The 16,617-nt window shown below is 36.1% G+C and overlaps 1 protein-coding gene across 1 annotated transcript in view; it reads left to right on the top strand.

The window, feature by feature from the left end:
* col25a1 (collagen type XXV alpha 1 chain) overlaps positions 1-16,413 on the top strand; it is a 378,768-nt gene extending 362,355 nt beyond the window's left edge. The window contains exons 36-38 of the mRNA XM_062982969.1: positions 3,660-3,737; positions 8,937-8,975; positions 9,373-16,413. Of these exons, the coding sequence (XP_062839039.1) occupies positions 3,660-3,737; positions 8,937-8,975; positions 9,373-9,375 (120 nt within the window). The 3' untranslated portion in view covers positions 9,376-16,413. The remainder of the gene's footprint in view (positions 1-3,659; positions 3,738-8,936; positions 8,976-9,372) is intronic.
* The last annotated feature ends 204 nt before the right edge of the window (positions 16,414-16,617 follow it).

The following is a 16,617-nucleotide window of genomic DNA, read 5'->3' as shown; positions in this document are numbered from 1 at the left end:
TGTGCAGTAAAGTCTACACAAATTGAATCCAAATCTCAATCATTAATCAGTACTGGGAATCCTCTACTGCTTACAACTAAAGTTCAGGTTTTGTTACTTCCATCACTTGTCACCATTAGCCATGCTGGTGAATGCCAATGGAAACTGGAAGTCAAAAACACGTCCTGCAAGCTTGTCCTGCATTAAAAAAAATATCAGGTGTATAATCCTTCCTAGTCATGAATTCAAAAGATTGTCAAAGTGGAGCTTTGTCTTAGACACTTTTCATTTGTTTATTTGTTTGCATATTATTTAAACATTTGAGTCCTACCATCCATCCTGAAATCTCAGATTTGGCCACAGTTATTAAATGGACTGATTTCCCTTCATTTTCCCTCAAGCTCTACAAGCTATTAACTGGGCTCTTTAGCCCCAAACTATCTTTCTCTCAATACACTGAGATAACTTTGTGTTAAGCCATGTTAGTGTTTGCATTGAAGTAGTGTATAAATGTATAAATAAGTTAGAAATAAATAAATAAATAAATAAATAAATAAATAGTGTCTCACTTAGAGTGCCATTCCACATACTGGTGATATCATTTAAGCCAACTAAAGAACAGCCCTAGAGAGATCATTAACTCATTTTTTGCCTCTTACAATAGTACAGAAGATATTATGTCCATCATTTCTATTACAGAAGCAGTGCTTGAAACAAGGTTCTGTTTCTTAATTCATGGTTTTCTTGTGTTGTGTCCATTATATTCTTGACATTTTGCTTTTTCCCCACCTCTAAAGCACTTCAAAACATTTTGGCACACAGACAAGATAGATGAATACTATTTTGTGTATGATGTAATACAGTATATCTCTCCATGGAAATGTGCTTGATTCTCATTGGAATGCTTTTTCTATGTGTCACATTATATCATGTGTGTTGTGTAATGTCACTTCTAAATATATATCAACACGATAATTGATGTCTTAAATCAACTTAAGATGGAGGCTTCTGTTGGAGTCATTAAGAGTTTGTTAGTGACTTTATAAAATTATGTATACTCTGTTTCAGATATTGTGACTTTTAAAGTGTCTCAAACATTTATTTTCTGCTGTAATGAATGCGTAGTATTTTTGGTGAAAAAAATAGGTGAATGTCCATTTGCTACGTGCCATTGTAATTCTGTCTACCTTTCCAGAGGTGCATCCATTCCTTCTCCTTTTACCTTGTAATTCCTAATAATTGCATTTGTCTTTTTTATCCTTTTCCCTACAAATTAGATACTTCCTTAGAGTCATGACCTCAACATTCTTCCCTTGATTGCTCTTTATTCCATTTTACTAATTTCCTTCTCTTTTTCCATCTCTCTAATATCCCTAATTTGCCACCTTTGTTCATGCTGTTTTTTAAAAAATAAAATACAATCATTATTAGTTTTATTGGAAACTGTTAAGTGAGCCTGAAACTCATTTACCATTGTGATTAAGTGATGACCGGGTATGAAATCTGATTTAGATTAGCCTCAAACTGTCTCTTGGACACTGAAGATGAAGTCATTTTCTCATATGGCAATTCTACATACTTCTCTGAACATTGGATTTGTTTAGTTAGATCTGTTCCATTAATTCTCATTCTGGAATTCCCATAATGCACATTTCTTTGAAAACAGTTCCCTTTTTTCCCACCACATGGCTGATTTTTACAGTTCCAACTCAGGCAGATAGTTATGACTTGAAAAAGATATATTAATTCATGGAGGGTGGCTTTTTTTATTGTACTTCATGTTAGAAGTTCCCTTTGGGGAAGCATTAGACTATCGTAAGAGCAAGAAATGTGATGCTTTTGAGTCTTTTTGAAAGATCAGAAAAGAAATCCAAGTTTGATTTTTGAGACAACTAATGGCTCCTTTATCAAACTTGAAAAGAATGGGATGAAAAGAACATAGGCAAGACTAAGAGAAAAAATCATTTCAGTAAAGGCATGTTGCAGTAAATTCATCTTATTACCACATGCCACACATTTAATTAATCTTACTTTTTCATCTCATTCCATTTCATTTGGATCCCTATAACTATCCAGATCTGTTTGGTCATCTTAAACATCCTAAGCTTCTGGAGAGCGCACCCAGTCCTGAACACTGGGATGTAATACTCTTGGGACATTAGCTTCCTCAGCCATAAAGGTGTCTGAATTTCTAAACAAGAACCTCATCCAGAGCCATGTATGCCACTTAAGATACATGTGGGATACCTGTACAGACCAGATTCTCCATTCCTTTCTGTAATGTAGCAGTACAAAGGCATAGGTTTACTTTTTCATCAAGTGGGATGAAGAAGTTTGGATCTAAATCACATTGCACAGTGGCAATATGGCTGAATTCTACACAAATTTTAAAAATATGCTCATGCATATGCCGAGCGTGTAGTTGTGGGGAGTGCTCATTCACAATCAGATATCATTTCAACTAGAAGAGAAAACTTTCCTTGAGAAAGAACGGATGTCCTTGCTGTGGGAAATCAAGGGCAGATTAGCAGTTTGAGTCTCCAATGTAATATTCAGAGTCTGGAAAGTTTTTGTTTGCACTACAGCTCCCTGAATTCCCAATTAGAATGGTTAGTGGCTATGTTGGATGTAAGGTTCTCAGACTTAAGAGTCCAAAAAAGCAACCTTTCCAAGCTCTGGTAGTCTGTGCCCTTAGAAAATGTATTGGAAGCACCATAATTGTCAAGAGATATCCAAACGGTAGAATTTCTATTTGTAGATACCTTTGAGAAATACCTTACAGTTCCAAGCCCTGGTTTAATATTTTTTAAAAATCCATAATAATAAGATTGCTGCAGAAGCTCAGGACAATCAGATTGATTTAGCTCTTGCTTATGATCATACTATAATTTATTTTTCCATATAATGCATCATGCAAACTAGAACACAGTGGTAAGTGTCCTTTCAGCCCTCCATTGGCTATAAATATAGATATAGATATATAATATTTTAAGACATCTCTCTTTTTTTTACTTCCCTGAAAAGAATGAAACATTTTGTTTTTATCCAAACCATTGTGTCCACAGGGGGAAAAGGGAAAGAAAGGCAAAAAGGGGCCTAAAGGGGAGAAAGGAGAACAGGGTGCCCCTGGATTAGATGCACCTTGCCCGTTGGTATGTCTCACTCATGTATTGAAAATGTCTCCTTGTATAGTAAATGTATTAGGATATCATAATGTTAAAAGAGGAACAAGCTGCAACTTTTGTGTAATGTTGACATTTATTCAGACAAAAAAACACAAACAGATCAATCTAAAAGGAAAAGAAGAATAATTTTTGTTACTTGACCCAAATCTATTTAAGATATCATTTGAAATTCATGAAATTGAATAAATATAGATACCCATTGCAGAGTTTTCTCTAATTGGTGGCATTCAGGATTCTAGCTGATATAGGCCACATTTAATGACATGGCATATTTCCAAAGTTTGGATCATTGACTAGGGGATTATGGGAGTATTACTCCAAAACTGTAACTTTTCCAATATCTGCTTATCTCTTAGAACCAAAATATCAGCATTATTACTGGTCACTCTTCCTGTTGGCTTGTTCCTCTTTTCTTCTTTTAATGTTTGCTTGTTCCAGCGAAGTCAATGTGAACGATATTGTATAGTAACATTGCAAGTTAATCTTTACAAACAGGGTTTCCGTGGAATTAAGGGGGAAAAAGGGGAGCCAGGCCAGCCAGGCCTGGATGGGCTGGATGCCCCTTGCCAATTGGTACAGTATTGCTCTTTCCTTCCAACCCTGCATGTGAATCCTATGTTTCTAGTCAATTATTCCCAATGTAAAGTTTACGATGCCCAGACTTTACATTCTAACATCTCCATACATGCATGTGCATGATCTGACTGGCTGCTTTGGTGACGATAACAGTATCCAGAGATCTCACATCCTACCAACATCTGCAATGTAACACTAAGCACTTTGCACCTGCAACACGACTGAGTTCTGAGTTTGTTTGACTCCAACATTTACAAAATGTATAATTTTCCCTTCAGGAATTGTTTGTCTCTTCCCCACCCCCCACCCCCGGTCCTCATCACCACCATCCAAAGGGTCCTGCTGTACTCACAGCGAATGCAATCCCTTCTTTGCTGACACACAGTAGGAACATGTTTCCTTTGACTGACCAACTGACCCAAGTATGCTTGCCCTATGCATAAGTTAGTTATACACTTAAACATCTTACACTTCTGAGCCTTGAGTATGTTTGAATGGGAACAATGTGATTGTACAGAGAAGTGAAAATAAAAAGCCATATCTGATCCAAAACACATGTAAACGCAGGGTTATTTAAACATAAAAACCAATAAGAATACCAATGTAGTGGCTAACTGTGAATAGAGGCATTCCAAACCAGTAAACTCTCTTGTCTCTATAAAGGCCCTTGAAGACTTCCTTAATTTTAAGAGAGGCTAAGCATAGAAAAGTTACATTTAAACTACAAATCCTGGATTTCCCTGGCTAATATGATTCATGGCCGTGCACACTGCAAGATTGTGAAAGCTGTAATGGAAAAGAAAAACTCCCCATATTTAGCATAATTGGGTTGCCGTCAATGCCCATATTCTCATAAGGTCTCCACTGCCAATTTCTAGAGCTTCCTAGTTTTTATTTCTTCTCCCCCTTTTAGTTGTTGCCTTTTCATCTCTTCATTCAGCAAGTGAGTAATGACTAGAAGGAAGAGATGACACAAGATCCTCTACTTGCTTTGGTATTTTGCCCTAGGCAGCTGTTACTATTGAACCCAAATAGAGAAGATATGTCAAGTGCCACTCCTTCCACCTATGGAAATATCTTGGTTAAGGACTATTCAGACCCTGAATGCAGGCTCATTTGTTTAATTGAATGGAAAAATAATGTACATGCTAGGAAGTTTCTTTGTACAATATCCTCCCTTATCTATGGTGGATACATCCCAAGACACAAACACACACACGCCATGGATGACTGAAACTGTAGATAGTATCAAACCTAATGTCTGTAATATTTTCAGACTGCAGTTGACCATGAGTAACTGAAACCATGGTAAATGAACCCACAGGTAAAGAGGGACTCCATATTTTTGAACTGTAGTTTTTTTCTGGTATCTAAAACCACATAAAATGAATTCATAAATAAGGGTGGGCTGCTGTACAGATAGAATCATGGTGCTGGGTTTCAATGTGAACATATATCATCGGCTGCCTGGGAACTCCTCCAATATGTTCAGTGTAAGGAAATCCTCCAGACATATATACAATTCTGTGTGCAAAAATATTACCCTGATATCGATACTAGGTACTGATTTTTAGTGTATAAGATAAGCACTTCAGTCAGAATGTTCCATTAAATCCTTCTACTGCAACCAGTGGATTGGATCCAGACAGTTGTTCATAGAATAGACTCATTTAAGTCAGTTGGACTTAACTAGGAGTAAAGTAAATCCTTTCGATTTCAACATCCTAAGTATGAATAAATCTGGATACAAAGCAGTAGTTTTTTTAAAAAAAAATCAGGGAGTAAGTCTATTTGCCTCAAATAATGTAGCCAGCCACGCAGAATGCTTTGACCCGAAGCCTGTGATCAGAATCCTGCATCTATGCGTAGTCTTTATGATCAGTTCCACTGCAGACTGGAATGCAATGCACATTTGAAAACACTATCATAGACCTACGTAAGGAGTTAATGGCCTGCAGCCCAAAGCCTTCACTGTCTTTGTTTCTTAAATGTTTTCAGTGTAACAAGTCTTTCCTTTGAAACTTAATTTCCCACAATATACACGACAATTCTCCCAACTCTTTGTTAGCATGAGTTCAAGCTCCTCCCTATACTAAAATTCTACTTGTTCATCCCTCTCCCTTGTACCAATCTGGCAACACTTTTTTATTTTCAATATTGTCAAGATACTTTTTTTCAAAAAAAAAAAAAAAGTCAACATTATCTACACTTTTTTAAAAAAAAATGTGAAGACTTAATGGTTAGCAGTTAGATTTGATCTGCATGTTCTGATACTGTTTGAAATTTAAGCATGATTCTTTAAAAATGAATGTTAAAGTTAAATAGCTTTTCTTTTGAGCAAAATGTTTCTAATCTAAATTGGCTAGAGAGTCTTTATCTAAATACAAAGTCCATGCTATATTTTGTTTGCAAGTGATTAATGATACCCTATATATCATGTATTTCGCTGTGAGTAAACAAAGCATGCCTTCATAAATTCTTAAGAACCGTTTTGTCTTTGCTGTTATCATTTCTATCTGGAAATAAAGGAAAATACTCTTATGAACAGATAGCTGTAAAACGAGACCCTCAGTACAATTGCTAAACCCATCCAGAGTAGACTCATTATTACTGAATGAACCTCTATTTGCATTGCTGGTTCCAAGAAATACTGCTTAGCTTTCAGGACAAGAGAGGATTGGGTGCTTTCTGGATATCAGAAGCAAAATTCTTGAGTTTAATTTGATGAGCACCCTGATGCTAACTATTATTATTGGACAGTCATTCTGCAGTGCCAAAGTAATTTTGCAATGTTTCTTGGTGCATCAGTAATGTCATCTCTAACCACATGCTCCAGCAGATCTAAAGACAGGGTGACAGAGTGACTCCATTAAACCCACAGGAAAAAAGTCAGTAAAGATTATGGCTTAAATGCAGTTGTCCGTCTTAATTAGAGTAGACACACCAGGTTAATTTGCATTGAAATGTTGTATTACCATTGAATATTTATTAAATGGGTCTTCTTTAAATTTAAGATTATAGTACTTAAACTCAAGTGCTACCATGCCACCCTGAACATACCTGATTTATCTGATTTTAAAAGCTAAGCATAGTGAGGCCTGGTTAGAATTTGGATGACAGACTACCAGGGATCTCCAATAAAGAATCCCATCTAAAACTCTGGAGAGCTGTTGACACTGCCAGAGTTGAAAAAACCTGGGCTAGATGAAACAAGGATTTGACAGCTTCCTATGCTCAGAATTAATTTGTGGATCAGGCATGTACATTTTGGAGTCAGGATCTAAACTGATAAAAGTTTAAACTGTTTAATTCCATTGTATGGTGTTGTTAAAAATAACCAGATAACAAAGTGTTGTACAGATAAATGATCAATTTCAGTTGTAGCTCTCAAAGACCCATTTCTAGTATGTTCTCTCCAACAAACAGCTCCTAAACCTTGAGGGACTTTCAGAATAATTTTCAAAACACATGACATACCAACTGTCCTGATTAGGTAGTGCCTCAATTAATCGTCTGTCATCCTACTTTTGTAGCTGCTTTTAAAATATTACAGTTTCTCGCCCCTCCTTCTACTTTCCCTGTGTCCTTAGTTTTCTTTCTTTAGTGTAAACTCAGTTGAAAGCGCATTATTAACTTTTGCCATTTTGATCACACTCTGAAATTGTTTGACCACACACACACCAATTTTCATCTGCAAAAATGTTGGAGAGTACAACATGGAACTATTTGAAACCAGCTGAATAGAACTATATGCAACCTGAAAAACAATATATTTATCAATATAGAAATTTATTTATTTACAGTATTTATATTTCTTTGAACATGAATTATATTCAGCATTGCACCTGCCAGCACAACACACTCCCCCTCTGTTTCGCAGTGGTTTTCCTCCACATCAACTGAAAAGTAATTCAATAGAAATGTCCATCCTTCCATCCAGTTTGGGGTGTACTACACTTTAAAGCAGTGTTTCTCAAACTGTGCTCCTCCAGGTGCTTTGGACTAAAGCTCCCAGAAATCTCAGCCAGCTTACCAGCTGTTAGGAATTGTAGTCCAAAACATCTGGAGGAGCACAGTTTGAGAAACACTGCTTTAAAGAGTTGCTATCTCACTTTAAATCAGTGGTTCTAAACCTGTGGGTCCCCAGGTGTTTTGGCCTACAACTCCCAGAAATCCCAGCCAGTTTACCAGCTGTTAGGATATCTGGGAGTTGAAAGCCAAAACATCTGTTTTAAAACCTGTGGCTACCTTCTGCAGAATTCTGGGGTTTGTAGTTTAGAGAGGCCCAGGACCATTCTGGCTGAGAATATTAAAGGCCCTCCCTAAAATGTAAAACCAAGAATTCAACAGGAGGCAGCCATGGGATTTAAAGTGACACACCTACTCTTTAATAGTAGCTGGCATGGTCAAACTTTGGCCCTCCAGGTGTTTTGGTCTTCTACTCCCACAATTCCTAACAACCAGTAAACTGGCTGGGATTTCTGTGAGTTGAAGTTGAAAATACTTTATCAATTACCGCAACCTTCTCATTTTCTCAGAGTAGTTTACGGAGCTCAGTTTTCTTTGAGACAGCTCTTACTTTTAGTTTGCCACAATGTTTTGGTGGAACTAGTCTATATCTATTTAAGCATAGATATAGGTGTCACTAGCTTCTTCCCAAAGGAGTTATTCCAATGAAGTCCAGATAGTAATGATACGTTTTCACTCATGGGAAAAGATGCCTTGAATAAATTCTCATTTTCCATGCCTATCTAGTTCTGCCCAAATGGACTGTGTAGTCCAGCTCAACTTTACAGTTGATGTGAGGCAGTAAATTAGTAAAGGCAACCGATAGCATGCCTATTGCTGGATTGGGATCCTAATTGTTATTCCATTCCATTATTATGTATGGATAAGTGTGGAAAAACAAGCCATAAATATGTTTGCATGAAATAAAGCATTTGTTGAACTTTAAGGTGTTTCTGTGATTTTACACAAACCATTGGTGGTCATTGCTAATCTTCAGAAATCTTGAAGAAAGCCATTTTATAGATATATTAAGAAGATCCACATGCATCCCACCCATTCCTTTTTATTGAATGTTTGGATTATATTTGTCTAAGAGTTGTAATTTGGATGACATGAAATGATGTGAGAGTTTGGAGAAATACATTGTCAAGCTCAGTAACAAATTTTGGAACTTTGTTCTTCACATAGGGGCCAGATGGATTACCAATGCCTGGCTGTTGGCAAAAGGTGAGACTCTGAAAATATTCTTCGTAGTCTCTATATCATCCCTATACTATCAGGTGTCAATAGATAAAATGTGAGCAGCCAATTTAGGGGAATGACAAACCATAAGGAATGTTTAGATGTGTTCCCCTTTCACACTTCAGTCTCTCAATCTCTTCAGAAAAGTGAAGTCTTCAACCCTCCAGAACAGATTTTCAGGGACGTGAAGGCTGCAAGAAGAAGGAGAAAATAGTGAAAAATATCTCCCTTCTTTTGTTGATGGGAATTGAAAACACACTTTTTTTCTGAGATGAACTCCATTTTCTTTTTATCTAGCCATAAAATGTGCACACTGTTGAAGTAGCCATTTCAATATTGCAATACTAACCTTGTTCAAATGTCTCTTTTTGTCTCTTTGCAGTGACGAATCTAACTTTGCAAGCATGAAGTTGTGTATATAACGCTCCACCTCTTGTATTTATAGTTGAAATGGAATCATTGATTTTACAAGTCTGAAAATATGTTTACACATACCTGCTTCTACTTGTTTGCAGTAGTCCATGTGTACATCTATTCCTCACGTACATCATCAATCTGGCAAATATAAACTGTGTGACAAACTTGCAAAATCAAGTATTAGTCTCTCTACAGAGTTTACCTCTGTAGAGTGATCATTCACAGACATTTGTGTTGCTATCTGAATTTTTATCAACTTTTTTTTTTGTTTTGGCTTGTGAACCTGCATGGACAGCAAGTGCCATGAATTAGTTTACATGAAATTGTGACCAAATTTGAGCTCTGTGCTATGAAATATACTGTAAATGATTGCAGTTGGAATATAGTAATTTTGTTTCCATATTCATTTGATAAACTCATTTTTACTGGGTCATTCCTGGCCTGCTCCCCATTTTCTTGTGCTGACTAAAATTGAAAGCATGACTTGTGTGCCAAAATAGCTTGCTGTGTGATCATCTTGTATGCTTAATGGTTGCTGGCTGTCCAAGTGAATTTAGGCATCTGAACTGTTCTTTTTATCATCCCAAGGGAGTTACACCATGGCTCATTGCAAAAAAATGATAAGACGAGGAGTTTAAGACAATGGTCTTGAATTTGGAAGGAATTGCCGTTCCTTCCGATGGTGGATGGCTCTGTCTTCTGGGTTCTGAAATCACCTTTGTCAGAAAAAGGTGATACCTGTTCATCAGCCTCCATTTGCTTGCACTGCTCACAGTCACAAGATAGCCATATTGGGTGAATTTCAACACCAGGCCCTGCTGATTATTTAACAAAGAAGAAAAGAAGATCTTGTTTTGTGAGTCAGATGACAAAGTTGCAGAGAGATGCCAAATGGATTGTTTGATGATGGATCTCCATATCAACTGGAGGATGACGGTTTTCTTCAAGGATTTAGTACAATATGCATTTCACATATTGTATTTGGATATTATTCTATGTGAGAAGATTTCTTGACACAAGATACCATAAAATGCCTTCCCCCAAAATGATGGAACAACGATGATTTCATACGGCTTGCCATTTGGATTTTAGACATTCTTGATGAAATGGCAACTACTTGTAGGATACTGGAAAATATATTTAATTTTATTTGTTTAATACTTCCATTTGCTAACTTCTTATTCATTCATGCTTACGGACACTTAAGTTTTGAAGAGCACCCTGGTGTTCACCGCTTTTCAGTACTGTGTTTTTGGAGATCTGTTGAATCTTGACTGCTATAAAGCAAGTTGTTTGCATTTTTTACTTGCTGGTTTATTAACATGTCTTTTTTCCTTCTGCAGTTGACATATTTTGGGGTCTCATACTCCAGAGGATGTGGAAAAGGGAAAGCGAGAATTGTTATTGTATGATAGTCGCAGTTCATTGTAAATTTTAGCTCAAGTATGTTCATTTTTTCACCTGCAGTTTTGCAAATATTGACATTGCAATGGACTCCATTGAATTCACAGTCTAACTTTTGAGTAGACACTCTTAGAGTCCCACTGCATTTTGAGCACATCTGTTCAACATTTTTATGTTTAGCTATATATACAAAAGGGACAATTGTAATCATTCTGTGAAAAGAATTTATGTTGCATGCTATACTACTTGTTTTGAAGAGTAATTTCACATTTCTATACATTCATTATTTTTTAAAAGGCTGACCAAAAATTTCATACACAAGTAAAAATGATTTCAAAAGGATGTTTTCATTATGCAATCACATTTTTGGAAATAAGCATTGGTTGCCTTCATCATCACATGAGTTTCCTTTTGAAATAGGTTATAAGATGACATTACCAAATGTTAGTTTCCTACTGCCTTGTAGCTGTGAATCAATATGAGATCAAAACCTTATGTATTCTTTCTTTAATATTCAAATTTAATTTTCAGAATGCCAGGGACATTGAAAGGAAATTTCATGTTTTCCTTGGGGATTTTTTTACCCTCATCAGCAGGTTTAACAGTGAAGCTTTTCATCTTAATATTTCTAACCAAAGTCTCAGCAATGTCCTGTGAGCAAAAGAGGGAGTGAGGAGGATCAGTTGCTCAGGGAAAACAGAAAAAAGGAATGCTTTTGCTAAATACTTTCTTTGCACTCGTGACTTTATTTTTGCTGTTAGCTGCCTCAATTGCAGGATTAATGTTCATAACTTAGAGAAATGAAATTGGTCAGATGATGTGTGCATGTAAATATAAACATCTATTAATAGAAAACCAACTTGCAAATGAAATAGTAGACTTTACCTTGTGCAAGGAATCTCCCATATTCATTTATGCACCTGAACCCCTTTATTCCATCCGGATCTCTTGCAGAGATTTCCCAACACTTTTATAAGACATTTTGGGGTTATGTAGGTGGCTGAACCGTGAACTGAAAATCCATTTTGTCAGTGATGTCTTAGCAGATGAACACCTCCGAATTTCACTCATAGTCTTCCAATATATTTATCTTTGAATCACTTCTTTATAATTTGTGATACTACTTATTACATCCTGGTATACACTTAATGCGTACTTTTAGATCTGGTCAGATGTTAGACATCATTACATAAGCAAGGAGCCTGTTAACTGGGCAATACATTCCAAGCATACATTTCCATAAGAGTTTTGTGTTGCAGGACATTAAAGCATAAGTGTTCCCATTTATAACTGCTGGTATTTTGAAACACCAAGGGTACAAACCTTCCCTGTCTAGGTGCAGCTCCTGCTTATAGTCAGTTCCATATAGAGGTAAAGAGAGCTCTGTTGGTCCTCTGTACTCCAGTAGACAGGACATCAAGAATGGAGAGTCTATGAATGCTTTCCCTATCCCTATTCAATCTGGATTTTAGAGGTCAAATTGTACTAGCTTAGAATTTGGAAAATTATTTGATTACAGCTAGCCATGCTTGCTAGAGGGGATTCTTAGACCTGCAGTCCGAAAAATACTGTTTTAAGTTTTTCGCTAGCTGTGATCACATTACATGGAGGGAAGTCTAAGAGAGCTGCACAGTTTACATTGTTTGCAGTGTCCTAAACATCATGCAACTTGCAAGAACAAAATAAATCTTGTTTAAGGTGTGTTTATGAATGAATCCATCTCTGCCCTAGGTAATGCAAGATATTTTGTCTTGTGCAAAACATGTCCTAGTCCACCTTGGGCATGGATAGATAACATGAAATGGGAACTCAGTCTGTGAGCCTATATAGAACAGGAATTTGTTGTTGTTATGTTTCTTCAAGTCAACTCAGACTTAGTGCAATTCTAGCTGGTTGATGGCAGTCTGCATTCTTCTGCTGGCCCTTAACTACAATGACAGCAGGAAATATTAGTTGCCATATTGAGGATATATACCTGGCAATAGTTGGGTTATTTTCTTCTCCTTGAATAATTTTCCATTAGTTTGATGCATCTGCCTAATACAGGTTACTCATTAATTTTTATTCACTGGAGTTAATTACATACTTTTTTGTTTCATGGGAGGAATCAGCAATGTCTAAATAGATTTGCATTGTCATTTATCATCTGTAGATTTTGAGTAAGAGCAGATGAGGACGTGGTGCTTGATTCATTAAAGGATCAAATAATGAAACCCTGTCATCCATAGGATAACATCTAAGCTGCCCTCCCCTCCAAGGTTGGATACAGAACTCTGATTTGAAAAGCAATTATATGCTTTCCTGATTTCAAAAAGTAACCTATTTGTGAAAAGTCTTGAAGAAAGAGATTCAAAATCTTTCTGCATTTTCTAGGGAGAAAGATTCATGCCTCTTTGCCATTTCAGGCATGACATAGATGGAGTGGACGAGGTTTCCATTCTGTACATTTCTCTCTATATGAAGGGATATTTAGACTAGTGGATCATGTGAATGAAATGGTTAAAATGATTTAAAGAAGAATGAAAAGCAACAAGTGATAGTGTTCCAACCTCAGCATGTTCTGATACAACAATAGGATTACACTGTAAGAGAATCCATATTGCCTGATGAAAGCCCAGATGTGCTCAGTCTAAATATACAATCATATTCTGAGCATTTGCAGTGCCTTTGTGTTGTTCTTTAAGGGTTATTTGGTGCAATTTTAAAAAAACCCTCATTTTTCAGTATTGATGATTTAGTTTGAGCTATTGCAGTTTTAGTAATTGTTTCTATCATTTTCTTTTTTAAAAAAATGTAGATATCTATTTTTCATATCGAACATTGAAAAATGCCCTGAGCTTATTTAAGTTGTGCACCCATGGCTTCTCTTGAGTGTGTGACTATTACTTTTGTTTGCATGTGTCTCCCCACTATTATCTGGTATCAGATTTCATGGGTATGTTTTCTGTAACAAAGCTACAGAATGCCTGGAAACAACATGTTTCAGATTAACCTTTCTTTAAATGCCACAAGCTTTCCTTTTATCTCCATAAACAGGAGAGTTGTATCTATCAAATTGCTTCAAAGACAGATAATTGTAAAGGATAGGTTAAAACCCACAATCTTTAGATCATTAGTAACTAAACATTTTTTCCTCTAATCTATTGGTAATTTTAGAAATTCTGAAAGTCATTACAAAGATCAGGAGGCTAGGTAATCGAGTTCTCTCTGATGTATCTGTTCAAAATTAAGGTCATCCTAATTCAAAGACTCCAATTATGTGCCCCGGGCTCTCTTGGATCCCCCCCCCCCATCCTGCTGCTATAAATACAAGCTGAATGTGCAGATAATATGCGCTGTTTCATTCAATCCATATCCATGTTCATCACCACAAAGAAGCTCCATGTGTATATCAAAATCTCCCAAGTTATATTTGTTTCTCATTTCTCATTTTCCTTATGAAAAATGTTGAGAAAACAACTCTTTATATTGCCCATATAACAACTACATGTCCTACAAAGACATGTAATACTTTGTTTCCCAAAACCAGTGTAGTGCATAATAATGAAAAAAAATCAGATTTACAGAGAACAAGAAAGATATCTGCTAGACTTTACAATTGCATTATTTGAGTTTGTTTGTTGGCTTTTTGTTTGTTTTAAATTTAATTTTGGTGCAATAAAAAGTCCCCAAATACTTTGGTTGTTGAAGAACCAAGCAAGCAACAATTCAGTAATGTACTTGTCGGTCCTGATTCACCATTTGGGATCAATGGATGAAAGTCTGGTCTATAATAGGGCATTGTTAACAATGAGAATAAGTTGTTCGGTTCAGTTTGTTTTGTATAATATAATTGTATGTAATATTTTTGAGTGTAATAAGTGCACAAATGGTCACACCCAATCACAAGGTGGGACAGCACATATTGTCTTTGCAAGCTTTCTAACCTCCATTATGTGATTTTTGTACAGTTGAATCCTTACATCCATATTGTTTTGTGTCTTACTTAGGAAAATAATTTTCATTTTTCAAACCAAAAGTGACTTTTTAAAAAAGTATTAAAAGTATGCTTTAAATAGTGGTCAGTAAATAGACCTGGATCCCCAGATGGTGCAGCGGGTTAAACCACTGAGCTGCTGAACTTGCTGACCAAAAGGTCAGCCGTTTGAATCTCCGGAGTGGGGTGAGCTCCCATTGCCAAGGTTTTCCAACCTAACAGTTTGAAAACATGCAAATGAGAGTAGATCAATAAGGTACCACTCTGGCAGGAAGGTAACGGCGCTCCATGAAGTCATGCCACATGACCTTGGAGGTGTCTACGGATAATGCTGGCTCTGTGGCTTAGAAATGGAGATGAGCACCAACTCTCAGAGTCAGACATGACTAGACTTGATGTCAGGGGAAAACCCTTACCTTTACCTACTACTTATATCAGTAACAACGCCATCATTTTTCCTTTCTTTTTATTTATTTTTGTGTGGTCTTTCAGTTTTGATCCAAATGACTCTCAAGACATATTTCTCAAAATATCCAGTACTTCAGGTACTATATATATATATATATATATATATATATATATATATATATATGCCATCTTGATTTCAGACTTTTGCTGTCTTGATGTAACAGTATCACCAAAACAATGGATGTATTAGGGGACGAGAGTCCATTGGCATTTTAAAAATTGGTATTTGAAACAAAACCTGTTCATTATGCACAAAAATATAATTGTATTTCTCTGGAAAACGGAGGGCCGTATACAACCTTGAACCTTCAGCATTTACCTCTTTACACTGAGCTGAAAATCAGGTCAGTCACATAGTACTGATCTGAGGTGCTTTGAAAGTATTTGACTGGGGAAGACTCTACTGTTGACGTTGGCCACAGTCCCTTGACCAGTTTATCCTGTGCAAAACCCAATGAAATGAACGGGAGGTAGAATATTAACAGATTATTGTGTACTTTTCATATATTTGTGTATGGCTTGCACAGGACCACTTGCTATTGAATTGTGCCTGTTCATTGAGGATATGATGCCATTGTACATGTTTGGGAATTATAGTATCATGCAACTTTGTAACTTTTTAAAAAGGTGTATGTATCTATTATATTATTTTGGAAAATATTATATTTTTATTTGCATTTTTTTTTACTTTTTAAAATTGTATGTGTGGTTATTTTCATACTTTGTAATGATCTCTTAAGAGGAGAAAACAGCCTGCAATTTTGCTGTGAATTGTCACTATTTGTAGGATACATTACACAGGTCATGACTCATTCTGAGCGTCATATCACTGTAAAAATGGTTGTGTAAATATTTCAAGATTTAAATCACTGTTTCTTATTTGTTACACATCTCTACTTTATTGTGGCCTCTAGTTCAGGCTTAATTCAAGACCGAGCATCATCAAATGGTATGAATTGTTTCTTCTTTTTCTTGTTTTTTAAAAAAAATCCCTGGTTTCTTCTGTTCTTTCCTTTTTTTTATTTTCCAGTTATTTGAGTTTTGTATTTGTTTTTTGTTCCTAGCTTGTGAGAAGTTGATCTTCAGAATTATTTTTACACTATTTATGACTTATTTTCATAATGTAAAAAGTGTGTAATTATTAAACTCTTAATCTTACTATTCAGGCTGGTGTGCGTTGCTATAAAATATTTTCTTTGGTCTTTCCAACTTTTAAATACAGTAGACTCTCACTTATCCAACATAAACGGGCTGGCAGAATGTTGGATAAGTGAACATGTTGGATAATAAGGAGGGGTTAAGGAAAAGCCTATTAAACATCAAATTAGGTTATGATTTTACAAATGAAGCACCAAAACATCA

The sequence above is a fragment of the Anolis carolinensis genome, chromosome 5 (assembly GCF_035594765.1).
Source record: "Anolis carolinensis isolate JA03-04 chromosome 5, rAnoCar3.1.pri, whole genome shotgun sequence".
Classification (NCBI taxonomy): Eukaryota; Metazoa; Chordata; class Lepidosauria; order Squamata; family Dactyloidae; genus Anolis; species Anolis carolinensis.
Note: the sequence above shows the minus strand (reverse complement) of the source record. Positions and strands in the feature narration are given on the sequence as shown.